The sequence below is a fragment of the Ictidomys tridecemlineatus genome, chromosome 2, assembly GCF_052094955.1.
Source record: "Ictidomys tridecemlineatus isolate mIctTri1 chromosome 2, mIctTri1.hap1, whole genome shotgun sequence".
NCBI classification, from domain to species: Eukaryota; Metazoa; Chordata; class Mammalia; order Rodentia; family Sciuridae; genus Ictidomys; species Ictidomys tridecemlineatus.
Window position 1 is genome coordinate 8,166,744 of NC_135478.1, and position 24,834 is coordinate 8,191,577.

General features: G+C 45.5%; 1 protein-coding gene across 8 annotated transcripts in view; it reads right to left on the bottom strand.

Moving 5' to 3' along the window:
- Dnmt1 (DNA methyltransferase 1) overlaps positions 1 to 24,834 on the bottom strand; it is a 45,281-nt gene that overhangs the window by 8,117 nt on the left and 12,330 nt on the right. For 3 of the 8 annotated variants that reach the window (XM_078035859.1, XM_078035856.1, XM_078035881.1), the window contains exons 7-28: positions 23,607 to 23,662; positions 23,194 to 23,275; positions 22,352 to 22,386; positions 21,329 to 21,416; positions 18,479 to 18,513; positions 18,027 to 18,105; positions 15,085 to 15,119; positions 14,730 to 14,775; positions 14,559 to 14,639; positions 14,372 to 14,481; positions 11,353 to 11,471; positions 10,986 to 11,078; positions 9,794 to 9,945; positions 9,376 to 9,563; positions 9,093 to 9,291; positions 6,565 to 6,662; positions 6,254 to 6,401; positions 5,227 to 5,342; positions 4,860 to 5,064; positions 4,648 to 4,787; positions 2,619 to 2,792; positions 166 to 387 (exon numbers count right to left, since the gene is read on the bottom strand). In XM_078035859.1, the coding sequence (XP_077891985.1) occupies positions 166 to 387; positions 2,619 to 2,792; positions 4,648 to 4,787; positions 4,860 to 5,064; positions 5,227 to 5,342; positions 6,254 to 6,401; positions 6,565 to 6,662; positions 9,093 to 9,291; positions 9,376 to 9,563; positions 9,794 to 9,945; positions 10,986 to 11,078; positions 11,353 to 11,471; positions 14,372 to 14,481; positions 14,559 to 14,639; positions 14,730 to 14,775; positions 15,085 to 15,119; positions 18,027 to 18,105; positions 18,479 to 18,513; positions 21,329 to 21,416; positions 22,352 to 22,386; positions 23,194 to 23,275; positions 23,607 to 23,662 (2,501 nt within the window). The remainder of the gene's footprint in view (positions 1 to 165; positions 388 to 2,618; positions 2,793 to 4,647; positions 4,788 to 4,859; positions 5,065 to 5,226; positions 5,343 to 6,253; positions 6,402 to 6,564; positions 6,663 to 9,092; positions 9,292 to 9,375; positions 9,564 to 9,793; positions 9,946 to 10,985; positions 11,079 to 11,352; positions 11,472 to 14,371; positions 14,482 to 14,558; positions 14,640 to 14,729; positions 14,776 to 15,084; positions 15,120 to 18,026; positions 18,106 to 18,478; positions 18,514 to 21,328; positions 21,417 to 22,351; positions 22,387 to 23,193; positions 23,276 to 23,606; positions 23,663 to 24,834) is intronic. The other 5 variants (XM_078035873.1, XM_078035869.1, XM_078035878.1 and 2 more) reach the window with 3 other exon arrangements.

Below are 24,834 nucleotides of genomic sequence, written 5' to 3' on the forward strand. Positions count from 1 at the left end.
TGCCTCAGCCTCTCAAGTAGATGGGATTAAGGTGTGTGCCAGCATGCCCAGCTTCTACCCAATTCTAACATGGTTTGACTGTACTATGTCAAGCACAACCTGGCTCCAGGTAGCATCTTCTAGAAGAGCCTGCAGCCTCTTGTAGAGGCAAAGACCTCCACTGACCTGTAGAACTTGTTCAGCCTGATCTTGATTTCTGACCCATTGGGCTTGCCATTGGTTTTCTTGGCACAAAAGATCTCTTTTATCCGGCCGATCCGGTAGGGCTCGGGGGCATCCAGGTTGCTGCCTTTGATGTAGTCAGAATACTTTCGGTAGTGCTCTGGGTATAGATCCTCATCCACAGGCTCCTTCTTTGGGCGTTTCACAGGGCTGGACAGCTTGATGCTGCAGAGAATCAACAATCAGGGACAAATGAGTGTTTAAGCCAAGCAGTGATCAGTTTGGCAGGACTAAGCAGGAACCACCACCATTTTAGGTCCACAGCTTCTCGGCTACTACAGTAAGGTGCCCTCTGGTCTGCATCAAGACAGACTCTCGTTCAGTTTTAACCACTACCCAAAAATTGCTAACTCCCTTCCTGCCTCCCAGGCATGGGGTATTTTGTACTTCTTGGTAAGTGATAAGCTCCAATTAATGAGCACAAGCAGAAGTGACACAGGAGCACTCGGCTACCGTGGGCATGACCAGCGTGCTTCTCGGGAAGAGACTAGCAACTTCAAGGAGATGGCTCTGACAGCCCAGGGACCAAGTGATTCAACAGCCAAGCCCCTTGGGACAAACATCCCCACCTCCTAAGAGCTCAGAGAAAGTGTTGTGGTGTGCCGATTTGTGGGTGGTCACTATGGCATGACCTATGCCATCCCAACTGAAACACGTGACCTAGGAGCAGTGTTGGAGGCCCAGGGAAGGCACAGGACCTGGTCAACTCCAGTTTGGTCCAACACCCATGGTAAAGCCAGCTGCTATTGCTCTGGACAGCAGCTGTCTCGCCTTCCCCACTAGGTCCCTCTGTCTGCTCGGCTCCCAGGGAGCCTCAGTGCTGTGCTTGGCCTATCTGATGCGTCAGGAGCACCCGGCAGAAAGCACAACAGGGAAGCCACCCATCTGCCCCAGGACAACCAGTGCCTAAGGGGTGACACAGCTGAAAGACACCAAAGCTGGAAGCACCCTCCTTCTTGTATCTCTTAGCTCAGTGACTGAACTAAGGCTGGGGAGCAGGTTCCCAGTAGAACTCTAGGGAAATGAAACTAGAAATCCAGGAATTGAACCAAGTTCAGAAAGTGTTGGTTTTAATTCCAATCATGTGACTCTTGAGACAAAGAAAGGATCACATGTGGGAATTACCTATGGCTTTGACTTCTTCCCTGGAGAGTCTCAACCCTCCTATAGACGAGAGATCTTCTGAAGCAAGGAACTCATGCACACCACACCAGTAACATAAACCAGGCCCTGGGCAAAGTCCCAAACTCAATCCCCAGAGACCTTGCAGGAGAGGTGCACTCTGCCATCATGCAGTGGCAAACAAGAAGAGGCCTTAGGGCTGGTCAGAGCTGGAGAGGGACCCCAGGTGAGTGCAGCACTCTCAGCCTCTTACAAAGTCACAGCTTCACTCTGGTAATTCAGACATTAAGGTCCCCCAGAGGCTTCTATGTCAAAGGCTTGGTCCCTGGGGGCACTCTTTAGAGATCCTTAGGTCACTGGGCTTGTGCCCTTGAAGGGAATTGTGAGACCCAGCTTCTTTCTCTTTTCCTTTTCTGCTTCCTGCCCGTGGAGAGAAGTTGGTTTCATCATGTGCTCCCTACCACTGATGGCCATCCAGAACCCTCAGAGGTCCAAAGCAATGGGCTCTCTGGGTCTTGTACTAGAACCTCCACAGCTGAGGCAAAACACACCTTCTCTGTGTGAGTTACCGTATTTCACCACAGTTGTTGCCACCATATTAAAGTATATTCACAGACACACTGCATCCTAATCTTGCTCTAAGGACAGTTTAGTAATGAACGACTTAAGTCATAGTGACAATGTTAAAATCTTCACATAACATCTGCACCCCACTTTCTTGTAAGAATATTTGGCATAAAATCTGCAATGAGTGCTGGGGTTGTAGCTCAGGGTAGAGCACTTGGCTAGCATGTGTGAGGCACTGGGTATGATTCTCAGATCACGTATAAACAAATAGTATAAATAGTAAAGTGGCAACCAAGAAGAGGCCTCAGGGATAGTCAGAGCTGGAGAGGGACCCCAAGTGAGTGCATTTGTGATCTTCCTGCCTCAGCCCCCTGAGTAGATGGGATTATGGACATGCACCATCACACCTAGTCCAACATTATTCTTAAATAAGTCCTTAAAGAGCTGGAGACAGCCTTAAAAATAAACATTGACAACTAGAAGATATTAAAAAAATCTCATAACTGTAGAGTGAAACACAGAGGTCACCTTGGGCATTTTATTACAGTAATGGAAACTCAACTAACTGCTCAGGGGAACTGCAACCCTTCTAATGGACAGCGGTGACCACAGATGCTAATAGGAGTAGTGGGGCAGTGTCTAATACTGAGGGATGGGGGGGACAGCTATGAGGGATCCATGCCTGGCAAAGATGGGTACTCACTCACTTGAATGTGAAGGCCTCAGGAAGCAGGTACACGCCGTCACCCACCCTATACAGGATGCCATTCTTGGTGGCAGAGTTGTAGAGAATTTTGCTCTCCAGGTCAACAAGCTGCTCCAGAGCTCTGGGAATTTCTTTCTGCCTCATTTCGGCCAGTCGGGCACAGCTTGCACAGAACCTGCAGTGAAGGCAGAAATGTGGCCGTGGACTGACTGGCAGAGACTGTGCAGCCACCATCCCCAGTCTAATCCAGAGACTGGTAACCACGGGGGGAATCAAAGATGGGGACGTATAAAGGAACTGCTTTCTCATGGTCACACTTTGAAGGTATTTATTTGGGATCAGATCCCAGAGAGGTACCTTGAAAAAATGACAAGCCAATCCCACTTTTGGGCCATCAATAAAGAAACTGGAATATAGTTAACACCACCCGAGTAAGCATGTAAAAGTGGCTCAGTGAGGCGCTCAAACCAGAGGTGCCTCATCCTGCTCTCCCCATAAAGGCTGAAAGGGTGAGAAAAATCCAACAATTTTTTTTTGATACTGGGCCTCACATGTTAGGCAAGTGCTCTATCACTAAGCTACGTTCTCAGCCCTTTCATTTTATTTGTTTCTTGAATTTGTGATCTTCCTGCTTCAGCATCCTGAGTAGATGGGATTATGGACATGCACCATCACACCTAGTCCAACACTAAGGACTTATTTAAGAATAAAGAGCTGGAGACAGCCTTAAAAATAAACATCAAGGGGCCAGGTGGGTGGTGTGTGTCTGTAATCCCTATGACTTGGGAGGCTGATGAAGGAGGATCTCAAGTTTGAGGCCAGTCTCAGCAACTTAGGGTCTCAATAAATTGCTTAGAGCCTCCTTATCAATAATAAAAGGGCTGGGGAATGGAGCTCAATGGTAGAACACCCCTGGGTTCAACGCCTAGTACAAAAAAAAAAAAAAAAAAACCACTTACCCCCAAAGGACTAGAGGTATAGCTGGGTGGCAGGGCACATGCTTCCCAAATGCAAAGCCCTGGGTTCCATCTCCAGCACCACATACAGAATTTGAAACAAGCCAAAAAAGCCAGCAAACTGATGAGAACGCAGAAAGCTCTAAGCGAGCTCTTCTTGCCTTTGCCCCATCACCTGTACTGCAGTATATGAATGGTCCAACTCCAGACGGTTCAGCTTTGCGATGGTGAAACAATGTGTGTTCAGTAGAAACTGCACTTCAGATTTTTAACTTTGATCCCTCCCTGCGTTAGCCACAGGCAGCATGATCCTCTTGTGATCTGAGAGCCACGTGGTTCTCAGACAACATGACCACAATGGGAAATAACCAATATTTTACAGAGTGCTCTGTTGTGGCAATTCTGGATAGATATAAAAGCAAGCTGCCCAAGATAGTCAACAGTTGAGGCACAGCAGCAGCTTTTTGTTCATGTGCGAGAAAAATTAGAAGGAAAGCCCAGGGCACTTTTTTTTTTTTTTTTTTAAATACCCGGCCAAGTGTGGTGGCACACACCCTTAATCCTAGCAACTTGGGAGGCTGAGGCGAAATAGCCAAGTTTGAGGCCAGCCTCAGCAACTCAGCAAGACCCTGTCTCAAAATAAGTATGGAAATGTAGCTCAGTGGTTGAACACAGGGTGCTCTTATCTCCAGAAACAGGAAAAAAAAAAAAAAAAAAAAAAAAAATCCCTAGATAGCTACCCACTAGTTAGTATAAAATGATCTTGTTTACAGGAGAAAACACCCAAGTCACACAAGCTTTGTACCACACTGAGCAATGCATGAGTAGGAGGACACATAGGGCTCCTGGGAGGAAAACAAGGTAGCTAGCTGCAGGTCGCCATAAATGTCAAACCTTTCTGGTTGTCAGAAAGGTTTGGTCAGCAAGGAACCCAATGGAGAGGGAGCAAGCCCACCAGACAGGAGCACCTGGGATACTAGAGGGACTGGCATGGAGTAGGGGGGCAGATATTGTCCTCAAGTAGCAGGACAAGGCCATGGGGAGGGAACCACCAAACCCACTCCTAACACTCACTTGAACTTGTTGTCCTCTGTTGGCTGGGTCTTGGGAGGGGACTCAAATCTTGCATAGTCTTGATCGTACCAGAACTGGTAGAAATAGGTCTTTCCATCATCATGGTCCCCTGGCAGCATGGACTCCGGATCCATACCTCCCTTTGGGGATAGGAATGTGTGTCAGCAACAACCTCCACAGAAAGAAAGGGGTGCAGGGGCAGGGGCACTCACCTCCATCGCCCAGTTTTCCGAGGGAGCTTTATGAATGACCTTGACTTTGCTGTGGATGTAGGAAAGCTGCATGTCCTCACACTCATCCACCAGGAACAGCTCCAGGGGGTCTGATGTGGCCCCAAGGACTGTGTCTGTCCCAGCACAAAACCAGTGAGCATGGAACATCTGCCCATTGCCGTTGTCCTCCCACAGTGCCGTGACCCTGGAGTCAGAAGACAGGATATGGAGAAAGATCTGACCTATAATCAGAAGCTTGACGGAGTCCCCTGCAGGAACGGTGGGGGGGCTTTGGGTTTTACTCTGGCTCAACAGGTACCTCCTACTTGTTTGTGAGTATGCTAAAGACAAGTAGAAGGATACACACCTTGCTAGATACAGAGGTTTTGAGGAGTCATCTGGAATGACAGAGACACAGTCCCCCACCTCCAGGGTTTCCGCATCAATGCACACCTGACGATAGTAACTCTTCTTCCCATCAGTCTGGAACAAGATGAAGTTCAAATAAGGGTCATCTCCAGGGTCCTTGCTAGGCCTCACCTCTGTATTCCTCTGGAAATCAGACTAAAACATGACTTGGGGCAGGGGATATGGCTCAGTGACAGAGCACATGCTTAGCATGTGCAAGGCCCTTGGTTCAACCCCCAACACCCCTCAAAAAAAGTTAACAGGCTAGGGATACAGCTCAGTTGCAGTTGGTAGAATGCTTACCAAGCATGCAAAGGCCCTGGATTCAATCTCCTAATCCTAGTGGCTCACAAGGCTGTCAGGAGGATTTTGAGTTCAAAGCTAGCCTCAGCAACTTAGTGAGGCACTAAATTACTCAGAGAGACTCTGTCTCTAAATAAAATACAAAAAAGGGCTGGGGATGTAATTCAGTGGTTAATGCTCCTGGGTTGAATCCCTAGCACAACAACAAAAAAAACTAAAACATACTCAATCCCCAGCACCAACACCAAAAAAAAAAAAAAAAAAAAGTTAAAAATACAACTCATGGGCTGGGGCTGTAGCTCAGTGGCCTTGCACATGTGAAGCACTGGGTTCAATCCTTAGCATTAAGTAAAAATAATAAAGGCATGCTGTCCATATACAACTACAAAAAAAAAAAAACCGAACTCCTCACAATTTCATTCAAAAATCAGGAGCTTGGACTGGGGGTGCAGCTCATAAAACACTTGCCTAAAACACATGAAGCCCTGGGTTGAATTCCTAGCACCACGAGGTTGAAGGTAGAGGGTGGAGACAAAGCCCCTCTGGAGCTAGGCTACTCCAGCTCCTTATGGAGCACACAGGTTCTTGGCCCCAAGGTCCAGGCTACCACGAGGGAAATTATCAGACCACTTGCTCCTCAGGAGCCCGCGGTAAATCAAAGGAGAGTCTGATCTGAGGATTACCTTGACGGCCTCCCCAACCCAAGAGATCCGATCTTTGTTCTGTTTCTTTTTCTTCCCTTGATGCATTTTTTTGGGTGATGGCACCTCTGGGATGTCATCGTCAACTTCTTCATCATCATCTGCCTCCTTCATTGCCATATTGGGACACCTGAAAAGTCACTTGTTGTAAGGACCTCTCTATGAGGAGAGTCAAACCAACAGAGGCTGTTGTAGTCTGGACAACATAGGACACCTGCCTGCTCTACACCAGGCAGGCCCTTCTGCACAGCACACCTGCACCAGTTGCCATGAGAACAGGTGGCCCAACCTACCTCCTCTTTAGACAAGCTTGCTTGCTCCGTCCACTGCCACCAAATTTAACCATGTCCTTACAGGCTTTGCACTTTCCACACTCAGGCTGTTGGCAAACCTGAAAAATATCATTAAAAAGGCAAATGAAGAGCTGGGGCTGGAGCTCAGAGGCAGAGCGCTCTCCTGGCATGCGTGAGGCGCTGGGTTCGATCCTCAGCACCACATAAAAGTTACTGTGTCCACCTATAATTAAAAAAAAAAAAAAAAAAAAAGCAATTGAAGCCAGGCGCCATGGCGCACACCTGTGATCCCACAGGCTTGGGAGGCTGGAGCAGGAGGATTGTGAGTCCAAAGCCAGCCTCAGCAACAGTGAAGTGCTAGGCAACTCAGTGAGACCCCATCTTTAATACATAAAAGGGCTGAGGGTGTGGCCTAGTGGTCAAGTACTCCACCCCCGCCCCCCCCAAAAAAGGCAAATCAACTGGCCATAAGGAACCAATCATTTCTGGTGAGTTTTAAAAACTACATTTAACATTATAGGAGGAATGACAAAAGTTAAAAACAAGATAGCATTCCAGATTAGCAAGGATTATTAAGCAGCCAGAGAGGTGGCATGGGAAAGGCACCACTCAGAAGACAAATTGGTAAAACCACCTTGGAGAACAATTTCCAGGTAAGTGCACACCACACCCTGGCCACTCCACCTCCAAGACACTCACAGGAGCCTTGCTCAAGGATGTCATTTGTAATACTGAGAAGCTGCCCATCATGAAGAATAAGTTGGGATGTTCATAAATGAACTGTAGTGGGCTCTCTACATCTGTGAGTTCCACATCATGGTCCAACCAGCCACAGATTAAAATATTTGAAAAAAAACAACAACAACAACAACAACAAAAAACCACTACAGGGACTTTTTCTTGCCATTACTCCCTAAACAATACAATATAAAAAACCATTTCCAGGTGGGCATAGCAGTACATGTTTGTAATCCCAACTGCTCAGGAGGCTGAGGCAGGAGGATGGCAAGTTCAAACCCAGCCTCAGTAACCTAGGGAGATGCCATCTCAAAAGGGCCAGGCACATAGCACAGCAGGAGAGGCTTGTTGAACAAGCCTGTGTACCATTCCCAGCAGTGCATTTCCATAGTGTTTACATGATATCTGGTACTATAAGTGACCTAGAGTTGATTTAAAGTCCCCACAAAGAGGGACTGGGTTTGTACCTCAGTGGTGCTTGCCTTGCACATGTTGAGGCACTGTGTTCAATCCTCAGCACCAAACTAAAAAAAAAAGTATTGTGTCCATCTACAACTAAGTTAAAAATAAAGTGTACAGAGGATATTTGGAGTCTACAGGCATATACTATGCCATCATATAGGAGACTAAAACATAAGGATTTGTGTTCAAGGGTGTCTTGGAACCAATACCCCACAGTTAGAGATAGCTGTATGCACACCTGTATCCCAGCAACTCTGCTTCTAAGAGAAACTCACAAGAATTTTTGCTCCAGGATATTGCTGCAGCATTACAACATTAATGTCATGGAGGAGTCCGTTGAAAACAGTTATGATGTGTTAACTATCTCTGTTAACACATATCAGTTGCATACAACTGCAGTTATATTATAAGACTTCACAAGTAATAATCATTAGAATCATGCATGCTAAGTAAATAAACAAAACAAGAATGGTGAAGACGTACAGACCCCTGCCGAGGGCTGCTGCTGAGGAAGACAGGCAGAGGTGCAGTAGCTGCCTCAAAGAAACTAAAAAACATTCCAAAACATGTGCTCTCTGGGCCATAGAATTTGGGGGTTAATTTCTCTACAGTTGTCTCTTGGTATCTGCAGAATCTGGGACTTGCCCCAAACAGACAAAAACAAAGATGCTCAAGTCCCTTATGCAAAATCGGTATTTACTTGGAATAAATGTGCATCCTTCCACTTTAAATCATCTCTAGGTGTAGAATCCCTAACACAATGGAAGTGCTATGTACAGAATTGTCACCATAATCGCTTAGGGAAAAGCCTGTTTGCATTCAGCTCAGATGCAATCTTTCTGAATACTTTTGATCAGCGATTAGCTCACTACAAGATGTAGAACCCATGAATACAGAGAGACAACTAGTTATGTTAAAAAAAAAAAAAAAAAAAGAGGTCTCTTATGACCTCCAATTAAGTTGAATCAAGCACCTACTTTGGCAGGAAGTTTGAGACAGGTGGCTCCTGGGAATGGCCTCTCGTCTATGGGTGGTAGCTGCTACTTCAGTGACCACAAGGAGCCTATAGACTCGCATGAGGAAGTGCAGGAAGACCGAAGGCCCCCAGGAGGCCAGGCTCTCCAGTAAGTGACAGTGGCTTACTGTCATGCTTCAGACTGTTCTATGCAACATGCAGGTTCTCCCCCAGACCACTCTTTCCCCACAATTCTACTGTAGGGACCACATTGGAGCAGTAAGTCTTGAGGCACAAAGACAGGAGCTACACAGGGATGTGGCTAGGACCTGGGCCAGCTCAGGGGGACCAGAATGCAGCTCAGGTGGATTACCTCGCAGACGCCACACCGCCGGCGTTTAAAGGCATTCTCTTTGTCCTCCCTGTCATCCTTTTCAATCTGCTCTGCGAAGAAAGTGTCAAAGATCTGGTAGACTAGTTTGGTGGTGGTGGCTTTTGTGGGTCCTTTATCCTTCTCCTTGGCAGGATGCCTGATGGTCTGACGTCTTTCGGCTCGCCTAAGGGAGAAGCGTCTAACATTTTATGTGACCGGGACACTGGACACAGGAAATTGTCCCGGTCTCAGCTTCTCACTTCAATTCCCGCTACATCCTTACCTTTGTCCCAGGGTGACCCCTGCCAACTTGATGAGGTCTCTCATACAGGGGGTCAGGAAGATGGGCTGCTCGTCACTGTCCTTGGCGTCATCATAACTCTCTACCTGGCTCACCACAAACTGGGCGTGTCGAAGGAGAGAATCCTCTGTGAACCGATTCAAGTTGATTGTAGAAGGGGGAACCGTGGTCTTGGAAAAAGATAAGAAAGGCGGATGTTTCCAACTTTTTTTGTGGTGCAGGGGATGGAAGCCAGGTCCCTGCACACACTAGGTCAGCACTCTAGCCCCAGCCCTGGTATCCTCATAGAACCAACAGGTAGCTTCTGCTGATTCTGGAAGTGGATGTGAGTGTTTAAGCAACGACCACAGTGGATGCCAACTGGACTGAACCCAGGTGATGCAGACCACAACCCTCTTACCTCAATCTTGTTGATCAGGTCTTCATAGGTCGCATCAGGGTTGCCCTGGAGGAATTCCACTACTATCTTGCTGATGTAGATTTTCTCCTGCATCAGCCCAAATATTGGGGCATACTCTGGGCTGGGTTCCATCAGAATGTATTCGGCAAATGCTGGCAGGAACACATGATTTTGTTAAAAAACAAAATGGAATGATCAAATTGAGGTAATTATCAGTACCTCCATCTCAAACACTTATTTCTTTGCAAAGATGTTCTTTTTATTTCATTTGGTTTTCAAGAGATGGGAACCTCGCAATGTTGCCCAAGCTTGGTCTCACTGACCCTTCCTGCTTCAGTCTCCCATGTAGCTCAAACTGTGTGTGCCATCATACCTGGAATGTGACATTTTAAAAAGCAGTTTAAACCTGATGGCACTTACACTGGGAAAAGGGCAGTAATACAGTTTAAAAGTCCTTCCACATCCAAATAAAAAGTATAACACATCAGCTCATCCTAAAGAGGCTTGTCTGGGCTGGCTAGAGAATGAAGATGAGCTAAGCTGGTGTTCAGTGAGCTTGTTCCTGGTTTCTGGAGTGTGGTCTGGGTTTGAGTTGCCAGAGTAAGACTTGTAGTCAGGCACAGTGACAATGCCTGTAATACCAGCAACCTGGGAGGCCAAGGTCCTATGCAATTTAGCACGAACCCGTCTTAAAGGGCTAGGGATGTGATTCGGAGTAGAGCCCCTCTGGTTTCAGTCCCCACTATGAAAAAAAGAATAAGACCTGCCTTTAAAACTAGAGGGGCAAGCCAGATGCAGTGGTGCATGTCTGCAATCCCAGCGGCTAGGGAGGTTGAGACAGGAGGATTGAGAGTTCAAAGCCAGCCTCAGCAACTTAGCAAGGCCCTAAGCAACTCAGTGAGACCCTGTCTCTAAATGAAATACAAAATAGGGCTGGAGATATGGCTCAGTGGTCGAGTAATCCTGGGTTCAATCTCCGGTTCCAAAAACCCCAAAAACTAGAGGGTCACTTCCAAGGCCAGAGATTAACATGAGAGGCCAGAGATAACATGACGCAGATAAACAAGCCATGGTTGAGCAGGGCTCTCCAAGCCTGCCAAGACTTTCTACTAGAGTCCAATCAACCCCCAGGAAGGGCAAGAGCCAAGGCCCCTTCAGATTCAGAACATCCTGAGATTGGTCCGACACTTACAGGTGCTGAAGCCGATGAGTGCCTTTTCACCTCCATCAAAGCCAGTGATCCACCATTCATTAATGGGGCCAAGATTCTTGCCATTAACACCACCTGTGAGAGGAAGAAGTTTTCCAATAGGAAACTAAATAAGCACGCTGACTCATAGGACCCAAGAAAGCTATGTGAGGCTCTAAGGACCCAGCTCAGTTGATGTTTCTTATTAGCTGGGGGCATAGTCCTCATCAGGGTGACTGTTTTCACTGGGCAAGGCAGAGATCCAAACTAACTGTAAGGGGCAGCAGTTCAGTGGACTATTGCTTTGAAGTGTTTTGCATTTGGTTTTAAACCATCACACCCAAACACAACCTTGAATCATAACACTTACCTTCAAGAGACGGATTATCATCATAGATTGGTTTTGCTGTACCAGAAAAGAGAAGCTCCACGTTCTTCTCGATGAGGCCAGTGTCAATCGGGCACAGGTGACCTCGCTTACAGTACACACTATGGGCAATAAAGGGAGGCTCAACAAATGACCAGAAAAGGCAGGTCATCACTTATGATTAGAATCGGGCATAAAGCAATGGACAAGCACTAGACTTGGTTATCTTTTCGGCTGCCAGAACTTAAGATTAGTACCATGTTCTATCACCCATGGCATCTATCCAATCCCCTGACCTATGTCAAAGTGACACTGAGGTGAGACAGTGGGAAACTGGGTGTGGTGTGCATGCCTCTAATTCCAGCAACTCAAGAGGCTGAAGGAGGACAATTGCAAGTTTAAGTCCACCCTCAGCAACTTCATGAGGCTTGGCTCAAAATGAATAAAGGACTGGGGATGTAGCTCAGTGGTGAAGTTCCCTGGGTTCCATCCCTATTACAAAAAAAAAAAAAAAAAAAGACTGACAGTGGGAGAAACACTGGCTTCTAGAATAGACTACTTGCTCACCACACTGCACAATGACCCATCTAGCTCTAAAACATCTCCATTACCCAAAAAAACCTTGTACCCATTAAGTTGTCGCTCTCTATTCCCTCAAATCCTTAGGAATTGCAATTTACTTTATTCCTATAGATTTACCTATTCAGGATGTTTTGTACTACATATAGTTAATTTGGGTTATGTGAATCACTTCAAGAAAATTAAGCTGGGCATGATGGTCAGGCATGTAATCCCAGCCTCTTGGGAGACTGAGGCAGGAGGATCACAAGTACAAGGCCAGCCTCAGCAACTTAGAGACACTCTATCTCCAAATAATAGAAAATACTGGGGATATAGCTCAGCAGTATAGTATACCCAGGTTCAATTCCTGCTACCAAAAACAAAAATTCCACAACTTAAAGCAGGTTATAGAACAGATGAAAAGGGAGAATATGTCATGTAGGGAATGCCTTGTGCCTCTTGTTGGGGGTTCAATCTCAACCATAAAATGGGCATCCACATTTCTGCTCAGACACCCCTTGACATTTAGGGGCAAGTTCTTCCATAAGTGAGGAATCAGAAGAGGGCAAACTTCAAAACTTTATTTGCAGTGCTGGGACTTCAACAGAGCATCTGCCTGGCATGCTGGATCCTATAACACCGAGCTCCGCCTCGGCCTCTCGCAATATTTCTGCAGTCCTAGAGACTGGCCCCGCCTTGCGTATATTCCAGGGCTCTGCCACTGAGCTAGGCCCCAGTCAGAACTTTTTAAGTAATAAAAAACTAAACACCCAGAATTGAGCCTGACCCCATGCCAGGCACCATGGACAGACTCCACAATCCCGCCCTCAGGACTTAAGATCCAGTGGAAAGACATGGACAGAATGTATCAAAGGAAGGCCACAGGAGGGAAACATCAGTCCTCGGCCTGACAGGGTCTCTCTCCATAGAGGCAACATTGGAGAGGACTTTGTCTCCAGGCAGGGATAAAACCCAGACTCACAGGCTGGATCCTGCCTGTGACTTGTTTCCATCACATGCAGAGTCCCTGAACAACCCAGGCAGTCTGGTTCCAGGGAAGCACATCCTCAGTAGCACCCCCTCAACAAGAACAGATTGACAGAAACCCCTGACTGCAGCAGACAGCAGTGGCATTCAAGCCTGCACTAGCCCCCATCCTAGCTCAGATGGACAGTTTGTCATCTGTCAACATCTGAGGCTCTTCCCGCTGAGGGACATGGGACCAATAAGCAGAAGCACACGAGGTGCGAGAGAAAAGGATAACAACAGTGCTGGAACTCACCGCATCAGGGGGTGCTGCTCATACTTGAGGTCAACATCATAAGGAGGCCCTCAGGCCTGACCCTATGCTGTGTCTGCCCCAGCAGGCTTCACTCAAGCTCACCAGAGATCTGGTACCCTATTTGTGGCCTGGCCCTGAGGCTTGCTGGAAGCCAGACAGCCTCCTGACATGGATCAGGGTCACAGTGGTAGGGAAGAAGGGGAGGAGGCACGTCAACCACAGAAGGCATGTGGAGTGAGGCTGCACATAAATGGATCTTGTCCAAGCCAGCAGGAGAATCCCTGCCTGGGAAGGGGTGTGGTTCCAGGAGCTATGTCCACCTGAGACTTCTAATGGGTACTCCTGAGGGGCTCCCCACCACCAGAAATAGTCTCCAAGGCCTGGGCCCCATTGCCATGTAGGCCATACCAGATTAACAGCCTCCACAGCCAGCACAGGCCCACCCGAGCCCTTAGGCACGCCACCTCCACCCCAGCTCTCCCCAGAGTTCTCTTGTGACCAAGGAGCTTATTCAAGGTATCACCCTCTAAACAGAGGATCTTTCTCCCACCTGTGTTCATCAGGCTTTGAAATTTGTCATAGTTGTTACAGTTTGAGAGAGCATCACTAATCCAAAATCCCAAAACACTGAGCATCAACACAACACAAGTGGAAAAGTGCACCCCTGACCCTGTGTAAAGCAGATGCACTGAAATGCCTGCCATATAAAACATATGAAACAAGTGAATGTCATGTTTAAGTTTGGGCCCCATCCAAGAAATCTCATGTACATGTAAATATTCTAAATAAATAAAACAGAAATCTAACACTTCTGACCAAGTGTTTCAGATAGGGAATGTTCAACCTATACCCAGCAGGTGTCACTTATATTGTCTCATGAAGACTAGGACTTGATAGGACCTAGATCAGCACCCAGCACAGAGCTGACCTTCAAGATGGATACAGACTGCAGACTTAATATGTAGAGATGTTAAGAACCAAAATACAAAACTGATATACCTGGGCAAGGTCTACTATACCTCCACCAGCTTTGTGCTCTTACCCACAAATGGTTAGCAGCTTGAGAAATGTTGCAGGTTAGGTGTTAAGGATTTCTCCAGGATAGCAAGAACTTGAATGATTTCAGAGATATGACTTAATATAATGAAGCAAACACCCACATGCAAGCACATCAGTTACCTGAAGTACGTCAGTTTGTGTTGGGGAAGATCTTCGTAACTCCCAAAGCCAGATCCATTTTCATCAAAGATGGACAGTTTCTCATTTGTCAACATCTGGGGCTCTTCCAGCTGAGGGACATGGGACCAATAAGCAGAAGCACACAGGAGGTGTGATAGAAAAGGGTGACAAAAGTGCTGGAACTTACCGCATCAGAGGGGTGCTGCTCATACTTGAGGTCAACATCATCCAGGAACTGCCCGCATTCGTTGCACTTGGGTGGCTGAACCTGTGGGAACAGAACAGAAATGGCCTCAGAGGCAGAGGGAGCAACCTCACGGCACCACAGCACCTGCCTCATTCCCACGTGTAGGTTTACCTTGGGGTTCAAAAGGGTTTTGTTCCGAGTCATTTTTTTCTCAGCTCTGGGAATAAAGCACAAAACTGATTGCACTTTAATCAATTCAGAATATATCAAAATCCACCCTGTCAGACTGAAGCCTACTCCACCCCCCAACCACAGACACCAGCTGCCACAGTAACTGACGAGGCACCAGGTCACAAGTGGTTCTTTACTGCCTAGAGGAATCCTGCTCCAGGCTGCAGAACTGGAGTATCCTGGTCCCCAACCCAACTCAACGGCTAAGGTTGCTCCAGCAACTCAAAGCTACTTCCTTCTAGAAGAACTGTCTTAACCTTATGATCTGCTTCATATAAACAAAAAAAATTCTTACGGTTCTTTGGGTGTAGTTTTTCGTCTTTTTTCCTCCTAAATACAAGAGACAAAAGCAGAGTAAGAGTAAGAAAGAATTCTACATCTGGATGGGGCTTCTGAGTTGAGAATTCCATATATAATTATCAAAAAACTTATGCAATGGGGAATAAAGTAATGAGAGGAACAGGAGATAAGACCCGACTCATCCCAGTGCCCAAATCTTACAAAAGTCTTATAACCAAAGACTTCCTCAGGAGTCCCAAGGAGCCAACTTAAAACAAATAAACCCTAGCTTTCTTGTACAAGTGGTATCTAGGAAAGTAGCCGAACTGTGTCCCCTCCAAATTCTAACGTTAACCCATTCAGCCTCAAGTTATTAATTCTGTGAATAATTCCGTAAAATTGACACAAGTATATTAAAATAGATTTAAAAGTCATAACCTAGAGCTTATTTTCCCTGTATTTTTTTCCATATGTGAAATAAAGAGTATTATATTCATATGCTCTTATCAGTTACCTATTACTCAAAATAGTAAAAAATAGTCTCTTAAAACATTTCAAAGTTAGCATAACTAGACTATTTGTTGCATAATTTAAATTTTCCTAGGTGTTCTACTTCTGGGACTATGGGACGAAACATGTTAAAACCCAATAAGTTGCCAACTATATTCAGGTTTTTTTGGGGGGCAGCAGGGATTGAACTCAGGGGTACTCGATCACTGAGCCCCATCCCCAGCCTTATTTTGTTTAGACACAGGATTTCACCGAGTTGCTTAGAGCCTTACTATTGCTGAGGCTGGCTTTGAGCTCACAATCCTCCTGCCTTGGCCTTTGAGCTGCTGGGATTACAGGTGGGCACAACCATGCCTGGCCAGAGACGTGGCTTTTAAGGAGGCAACTGAGGTTAAAGGTATGAGTGATGTCCTTAAAGGGAAAGGGACACTAGAGCCCGCTCTTTAGGTGCCAGTTCAGAGGAAATCCACATGAACACAGTGAGGTGGCAGCTATATGAACCAGAGAAGCCTCACTAGAGACTATCCCTAATACCACCACCTTAACTTTTTACTTCTAGCCTCCAAACATGGAGCAAATATATGTCAGGTTTTTTTTTTTTTTTTAGCATTGATTTTTTTAGTTATAGGTGGACACAATCTATTTTTATGTGGTGCTGAGGATCAAACCCAGTGGTCATGCATTTTAGGCGAGTGCTCTACCTCTGAGCCCCAGCCCCAGCCCAAAGTCAGTCATGTGAGCTGCACAATGTGTTATGGCAGCCTGAGCAAACTCATTGTAGGGAAATTTTTAGAGTGGGTTCAAGTAAGCCAGGTGTAGTAGCACACACCTTTGATCCCAGCAACTCAGGAAGCTGAGGCAAGAGAATCACAAGTTCAAGTCCAGCCTGGGTAATAATGTAGCAAGAGAGCCTAAAGATAAAATTTTTGAAAGGGCCAGCTATGTAGCTAAGAGGTAGAACTCCTGCCTAGCATGTGTAAGGTTCTGGGTTTAATCCCCAGTGCTGCCAAAAATAAGGCAAGCAAAGGACTTAGATTACTGCCACTTTGCAACTTTTGGCAAAAATCACGGTTGCAATGACAGTTCGAAACAGTGAAGACAGGGCTGTGTTTGTGGCTCAGTGGTAGAACACTTGCCTAGCATGTGAGCACTGGGTTTGATCCTCAGCACCACATAAAAATAAAGGTCCATCAACAACTAAAACAAAAAAAACCCAAGCACACCCACTGAGGACTTGGCAGGTAGCTCAGTGATAGAAGGCCCTACGTTTGATCCTCAATAGGGAAAAAAAAAAGTGAAAAGGTGAAGGGTCTTTATAATGGATGGATCAGGCTGATGCCATCTGAGCCTAGGATCAATCTCATCCTTGAGACACCACTGTGCTTACCAAGGTGATACTGCAAGAAGCATATAGCACCACCTCCTAATAAGTTCTCTAAAGTTAACAACCTGCATCTAGCCAAGCAGCCTGAAGGAGACAGGGTTGAAGAAGATAACTGGTAAAATCTAGAACCTAGGACACTACAGATAAGAAATTTGTTTAATTTCTTAGTTAAGAAATTTGCAGGGGCTGGGGATGTGGCTCAAGCGGTAGCGCGCTCGCCTGGCATGCGTGCGGCCCGGGTTCGATCCTCAGCACCACATGCCAACAGGGATGTTGTGTCCGCCGAGAACTGAGAAATAAATTAGGGGTTCTCTTTCTCTCTCTCACTGTTTCTCCTCTCTCACTCTCTTTAAAAAAAATAAAAAAAAAAAAAAAGAAATTTGCAGATCAGGAAAACTAGAGGTTTAGGACAAATCTCAACCAAATACAATCCTGTATTGCATAATATCTTGATTGATGGACCCATGAGACCATTGTCTGTCATCTGCTGATGTCACATAGCCATCTTAGTTTGTGTATGTACACTCGTGTTTACACCATGACAAAATCATGTAAGGAATCATTTCCCAGAATATATCCCTGTCATTAAGCAATGCATGATTGTACATTGTCTAGATCTTTGGGCCTATGATTCAAACTCTAAAAATAAGAGACAACCAGGGAAATGCGAACACAGACTAGATATATTAACTGATGTATGATAACACCCTATGATCATGTTTAAAATGAGTTCTTCCTTTGAGATTTCTCCTGTACTATGTCTAACTTATGCAACATCACGTAGGACAAGGTTTGGGTAAACTTGCGTGGCCTTAGCTGCTATCTGCTGAAGACTGAGAATGAGTATGTAGAGATTTACTACCTTTGGTCTACTGGGTATGTTTAAATATTTTCATAATAAATGCAAGTTAAAAATATTTTTGCATAGTGCTAGGAATTATATCCAGGACCTGGTACATGCTGGGTGAGTGCTTCCCCCCCAATACCTAAATAAAATCCCATTTTTTAAACATTTAGTCAATGGACTTTATGAAATACAATGAGATTGAAAGCATGACCTTTACCTTTTCATCCTCATCTCTCTCAGACATTTGTGGAGTTACTTGTTCAGGTTCTTTTTCGTCAGGTCTCCGTTTGGCAGCTCTGTTGGGTGGAAAAATATGTATCAAATATTAGCTCAAAAAAAACTTGTCAACTTGTGCCAAATGACAAAATAAGGCCTCCCTATTGAAAAGCAAAATGTTCATGGGGCTCTGAAGCAGACTGCTAACTTGTCACCAAAAAAGAAGGCCCACAGAAGCCCCCACAGATGTGGGCCCTGAAGGAAGTGCTGGAAGTTGAGACACAACTGTGCTAGATTCAGGAAAGGGTGGGCACAGGATGACTTGGCACCCAGCCCTGCGCATCGGCACTTTCCTTCCAAAGCCAACCATTCCCCATGACTCCTGTATCATCCCAGGTTCTAGAACAGAGGTTTTAATAATTGGGATGACAAACAAGCATTTTAGTTACTTACAGGTCTTTGGATTGACTTCTAGACCTCCTTTCATCCTAACAAGGAAAGGGGAGAGAGAAAGAAGGGAAAAATTAGAAAAATTAGTTTGAGACAGATAGCAAGATGAAATTCGATACCAGAAAACAGGCTAAAGCCTTCTGCACTACAGAGCCAGAGAACAGGAACAGCACGGGCAGGACTACAGGGTGAAGATGAAGCTTTAAATATTTACTCCTCAGTTTCCCCAACCTACCAATAAGCAGGTACTAAAGAATTTTCTATAACACCCAACACATACCCCTGCAAACAAATTGCCTAGACCAGGGGTTGATGACCTGCTTCTGTTAAGGGCCAGGTATTTTCAGTTTTGTAAGCCATGGGGTTTGTGTCACGACTATCCTTCCTGCCACTGTACCACAAGAGCAGCCGCAGAAAGTATGAATAAAGAGATGTGGCTGCATTCTAAGAAAAGTTTACAAAAAACAGGCAGTGGGCTGGATTTGGCCTGCTAGCCACACCCTGCCAACTTCTGTCCTAGGAGAGTTGAGTGTAACGGGGAATTTGTGGACATTTTGCTGATGTTGTCCAGAAAGGCTAAAGTCCCACCAGTCCTCTGGTAAGTGGTTAAGACTTTTACAGACATTGGGATATAAAGAATTAAAAAAAAAAAAAAGGAATGGGGTTTCAGAAAAGATTGAGAAAAAGCAGAAATTCCAGGCCAGTGCAATGGAACACTACTAATTCTGGCAACGCAGGAGGCAGAGGCAAGTGGATCATAAATTCAAGGCTGGCCTGGGCAACTTGGCAAGACCCTGTCTCAAAACAATAAAAAAGGCTGGGGATGTAGCTCATTGATAAACTGCCTTGGATTCAATCCCTACTGCTAACAAAAAAAAGCAGAATTTCCCAACTCTGTTATTAACTTACATGGACAATCTAGTATTTTGTGAGGCTGTGTATAATAAAATACCTTACTAGGGGGCTGGGGTTGTGGCTCAGTGGAGCAGCACTTGCCTACCAAGTGTGAGGTACTGGGTTCGATCCTCAGCACCACATAAAACATAAGATAAAGGTGTAGTGTCCTTCTACAACTAAAAGTTTAAAAAGCCCCATGTTTGATCCTGACATCCCTTTCTACCAAGGGACAAAAAGTCCAACTGAGGATAGAGTGTTTATACTTCTATTGTCTCTCCCTTCTGAAGGGATTTCAGGCAAACACTGATGGAAATGCAACCCATATCTGGACAGGAAAAGAGAGAGGCAGTGAGACATCACAGCCCACTGGCAGCCATACCTATGGGCTCATGTGCCACGGGACAAAAACAGGGAACCCTTGCCAACCAGCTCATGACCCAGTAAGGCTGTGACTTTGGGCTTCACTCTAGATCTCAACAGGCAGAAAAACCACATGGGTAGCCCTGGGACTACCCAAGTTTGTGATTCCCTATTAGAGGAGCAGAGGCCTGCAGCCCCCAGCACACAGCTTGTCCCTCTTGCTTAAAGCTCAGGTAGAGGATAGTACTGTCAGCCTACACTTTCAGAGGTCAAGCCCCAAGAACTAGGGGCCCTCCTTATCATCTGATCCATCCAACTGGGGACGGAAGATGCTCAGGATTTTCCTATCCTTAACATGAACACACACACACACACACAAAAAAAAAAAAACATGAACACACTGTTCTTGTCATTTCCTAAATACAGTGTAACAGCCAGTCGGGCACAGTCACATATGCCTGTAATCTCAGCAACTCGGGAGGCTGAGACAGGAGGATCGCAAGTTCAAAGCCAGCCTTAGCATCTTAGTGAGGCACTAATCAACTCAGTGAGACCCTATCTCTAAATTGGTCAAGTGCCCCAAGTTCAATCCTTGGTACAAAAAAAAAAGAGTACAGTATAACAACTATTTACATAGCATTTATGTTGTATTAGGCAGCATACATAATCTAGAAATGATTTAAAGTATACGGGAGGATGTGTGTAGTTTGCAAATATGTCATTTTGTGTAAAGGACTTGAGCAGACTTTGGTATCAGAGGGTCCTGGCACCAATCCTCGGAAAAAACTAGGGAACTATTTGTGTGTGTGTGTTTTTTTTTGTGTGTGTGTGTGTGTGTGTGTGTGTGTCTGATTCTAGGCATTGAACCCTAGGTCACTCCACCATAGATATATCCCCAGCACCCCCTCCCTTTTTCATTTTTATTTATTTATTTATTTTTACTTTGAGACAGGATCTCAACAAGTTGCCCAGGCTGGCCTAGAATCTGCAATCCTCCTGCCTCAGCCTCTGTAGGGGCTAGGTTTCAGGCATGTGCCACCACACCCAGCTTGTTCTAGGTTTTAAAAATGCTTCTTTGGCCGAGTAGGAGGCAGGGAGGCTGGCTGGGGAGCAAGAAGAGAACTAGGCTCAGAAGGATTTAACAGGCAGGCTGGTAAAGGAGAACTTGCCAAATTGAGCTGAGCACAGATCAAGACTTTTGGGTGGAAAAGGCCTCAAGAGAAGCAGGTTGCACACCAGTCTCAGTCTAGAAACACAGGCTCTCCAACATGGTGCAGAGACAGAACAACAATGCTCACTATGTATCAGTGCAGACATGTGACACTGATCCGACACATTAAGTTGCCCAGAGTCATCCCACAGTATGTGGGGCTGGGTTTGAATCCCAGAGCCATGCCCTGTACTGTTTCCACCAACCAAACAGGAACATGAGAATAGATAATAAAGATTTTTGCCTTGGGCTGGGGTTGTGGCTCAGTGGTAGAACACTCGCCTAGCACTTGCGAGGCCCTGGGTTCAATCCTCAGCATCACATAAATAAAGGTATTGTGCCCATCTACCACAAAAAATATTATTTAAAAATGAAAAAAATTTTGCCTTTACTCGCTTATCTCCTTCCGCTTCATTGTGAGTCCCTGGTCTGGCTTCTCCATCCAGCTCCTCCTCCAGTTTCGGTATAGGTGTTCTGTCACATAAAACGAAAGATGTGTCAGCTGGGGAGCTAGGGCTACTTCAGGCAGCCCCACGGAAGGCTTACAGTGGTCTCCTTCCTAGATTCAGGGCACAAGCCACCTCTTATCTGCACTGCGGGGAAATCCAAAAGGCACCAGTTACTTTGAAACTTAAGATCTTCAGAAATACTGCTTCATGAGTTTTTTGGTGTTAGGAACTGAGCCCAGAGCCTCCACCACAGAGCTCCAGCCCAGCCCTGCACAGAATATTGATCAGAGATGGCAATGAAAAACAGACAGGGGGCCTCCACTACCTGGACCCCATGGGAGCTCTGCCTGTGGTGGAAGAAGGTGGACATCTAGCCTTTGGAGCTAGGCTGAGTATGGTCTGCACCAGCAACTATAGTAAACTGGCTATGTGAGGGATCAGTCTCTCTCCACCAGGGACCTGCACTTGGATGGGGTACCCAACCCACCTCTGGACTCAGGTCCTTCATATGGGACATCAGAAACTTGAGAAAGTGCTACACTTCTCACTGTGCCATCATGCTCTACCCCTGTCAGGAGAGTGTGCCCAGGTTGGCCTATTCATGGGGCAGCTGGGGCAGCCCCATCAGTCCTAGTAAACCACAGCCACCTAACAGCTGTTGAGCTGGATGAGTGCCGTTTTAAGCAGCTGAGCTTCCGGGAGGGTTGTCACCAAGCACTATCAGAGCAAGATAATCAACCAGCCTCTGAGGCCTCTGGCACCACATGACAGCCTGTTTAGGACCACCCTGAGGGCAGGCCAGGGTCAGAAAACATCCCAGGTGACTTTAGCCTTCCCTGCAGTGATCTGAACTTCACAGGCTGGAGTCCTGCACCAGCGTTCAGCACTCTAGTCATCGCACTGAAACCCTCACGTTAACAGTTAGGTGTCAAAGCACAAAGGCAAGTTAACTATACTTACGGTTCTTTGGTTTGACTTCTGAGTCTCCTCTCTTCCTAAGGGGGAATAAAAAGAGTAATTTTTCCATGTGGGCCTGAATCTTTATGTTCTAAACTGCTCCTATCATCTATTTGGTAGGAGTAAAAACTATCTGCCTTTGAGACAATTTTTCTTGCCCCTTCTTTTTGATAGGGCAAATGGCAGGACAATCAGGAAATTTTTTTCTTTTTCTTTCTTTCTTTTTTTTTTTTTAAAAAAGACTAGATCCTGTAACACTGTAGTTTAAGCCAAGAGTCCCAGCTCCTTGGGAGGCTGAGATAGGAGGATCATTTGAGCTCAGGAGTTTGAGACCAGCCTAGTCAACAAAGAAACACCATCTCAAAAGAAAATTAAGTTTTTTTTTTTCTTTTTGGTAGTACTATAGATGAACCCAGAGCCTCACCCTTGCTAGGAAGGTATCAGCCTCTGAGTTACATCTCTAGTCCAAGAAGGCAACTTTGTATCAGGATGATGCTATAGAATGTAAGGACCTCCCATGTTTAAAACGTCTTCACAAAGACTGAAGGCGGGCAAGTAAGGGGACAGACAAGCTCTGTGACCAAGTAACCAAGGTCCAGCTGGCCCCCTAGGTCTGCCACTGAGGTCTTACCATCACAACTTATGACATACCTTCCTTATGGACAGTTGGGGAGTGTCGAGTGTCTTGACCAAATTAAGGCTATTAGATTATTCATGACACTCACTGTGTACCCATACATTGCCCATTCCCTGCCCTCATGCCTGGAACCAGGGGAGACTTGAGATCACAGTAGAATTAAAAAAAAAAAAAAAAAAAAAAAAAAAAGGAGGTAACAAGGTATTACTCCTCCTCTCTCTTCCTCTTCAGTGTCAGCATGTGTTCCTGGTGTCGCTCTTTCCTGTTCTGTTGCACTAGGTTCAGCAAATCTGTTAAGCAAAATAAAATACAGCAACTGGGACTTATACAGGTTCATTTCCCTGAAGTTATTTCATAAAATCTCCGAGCCCCAAAGGGTAATATTCATTTTACATGTATTTGGTATTACCTTTAAATCCAGCTCTGATGAGGAAAACTGATATTTTTCTTAATTTATTCTTTTTAATGGAGAATTTTACCTCAAATGGTTACTTATCTGACCCAAAATTTAGCATCCTTAACAGGTCTATTGTTGCTAGGGAAACTATTAACTCCACTTTTCAAACTTTCTGGGAGGTGAAACAACACAAACAAAAAGAAAGGTATAATAATTATTCTTACGATTCAGTGGCTGTAACTCTACGTCTCTTCTCTTCCTGTAAACGTCTCTTCTCTTCCTATGTGGAGGGAAGGAGGGAGAACAAAAAGACAATATGGGATTCAAAGGAATATCACCAAAATCATGAGTCAAATTATCAAATAAACACACATGATATAGTTAAAAGCAGGGTGGAGCCGGGTGGCTCAGTGGTGGAGTGCTTGCCTAGCACGCGCTGGGTTCCATTCCTAATGGTGCAAAACAAAAGATAAAAACGGGTGGGAAAAGAGGGATGTCTAGGTTTGTGGGCTATCTGGGAAACTGTTGGTCTTATTTCAATGCCCCATAGCTCCCCAAACCAAGTCAAGGCCAGGAGTTAGGCCAATACATGTCTGATTCCTAGAGACTGCCTAGGGATGCTATAGGAGTCAGATTCTCTCAGGTCAGCAATTCTTCAGTACTGGGATAAAACAAAGTGGAAGTTTGGGATTCATATCAGGAAGCAACTGTGACTGCCCAGCTAGGACATTAGTTCCTTTCTCAGGTGGATGCACTAGTGTACTGTTTCCCTAAGGTCATGAGATTTTCCATCTCTAGGTTAACTGTTCATTTAACTTAAAAAGGGATAAAAATACAGTGATGAGGAGGCTGGGAATGTAGAAATGGTATAGTGTTTGCTAGCATGAAGCCCTAGGTTCCATCTTCAGCAAAGAAAAGTTACAATAAAAACAAATCTGAACGCTATTTGACAACTAAAGGGTTTGGAGTATATGCCAGCAGTACAGCACTTACCATGTGTGCATAGACTCTGGGTTGAATCCCATAAACCCCAATATATATATGCCTGTGATAAAGCTGCATGTAATGATACATGTGTCCATACAAGTATGAAAACTGATACCATCTGAATAGTCTGTACCCTGTACCAATGTTAATTTCCTGAGGGTTTGTTGCCATTTGTACCTAACAGTCTGAGATGTTATCATTGGTGAAAAGTGGAACATAGGGTATATGGAACATCCGTGTACTATCACAAGAAACATTTATATATGAAACATCTGATTAGGAGTACACAAAATTCTGGGGATGGGATATAATTCAATGGTAAAGTACTTGCCTAGCATGTGTGAGGCCCTCAGTTCGACCAACACCAAAATTAAGTTTTTGCCTCCAGATGCTTTTAGACTCAAACTGCAACATCAATTCTTCCTGGGTCCTCCAGCCTACCAGCCTATCCTACAGATGCCAGCC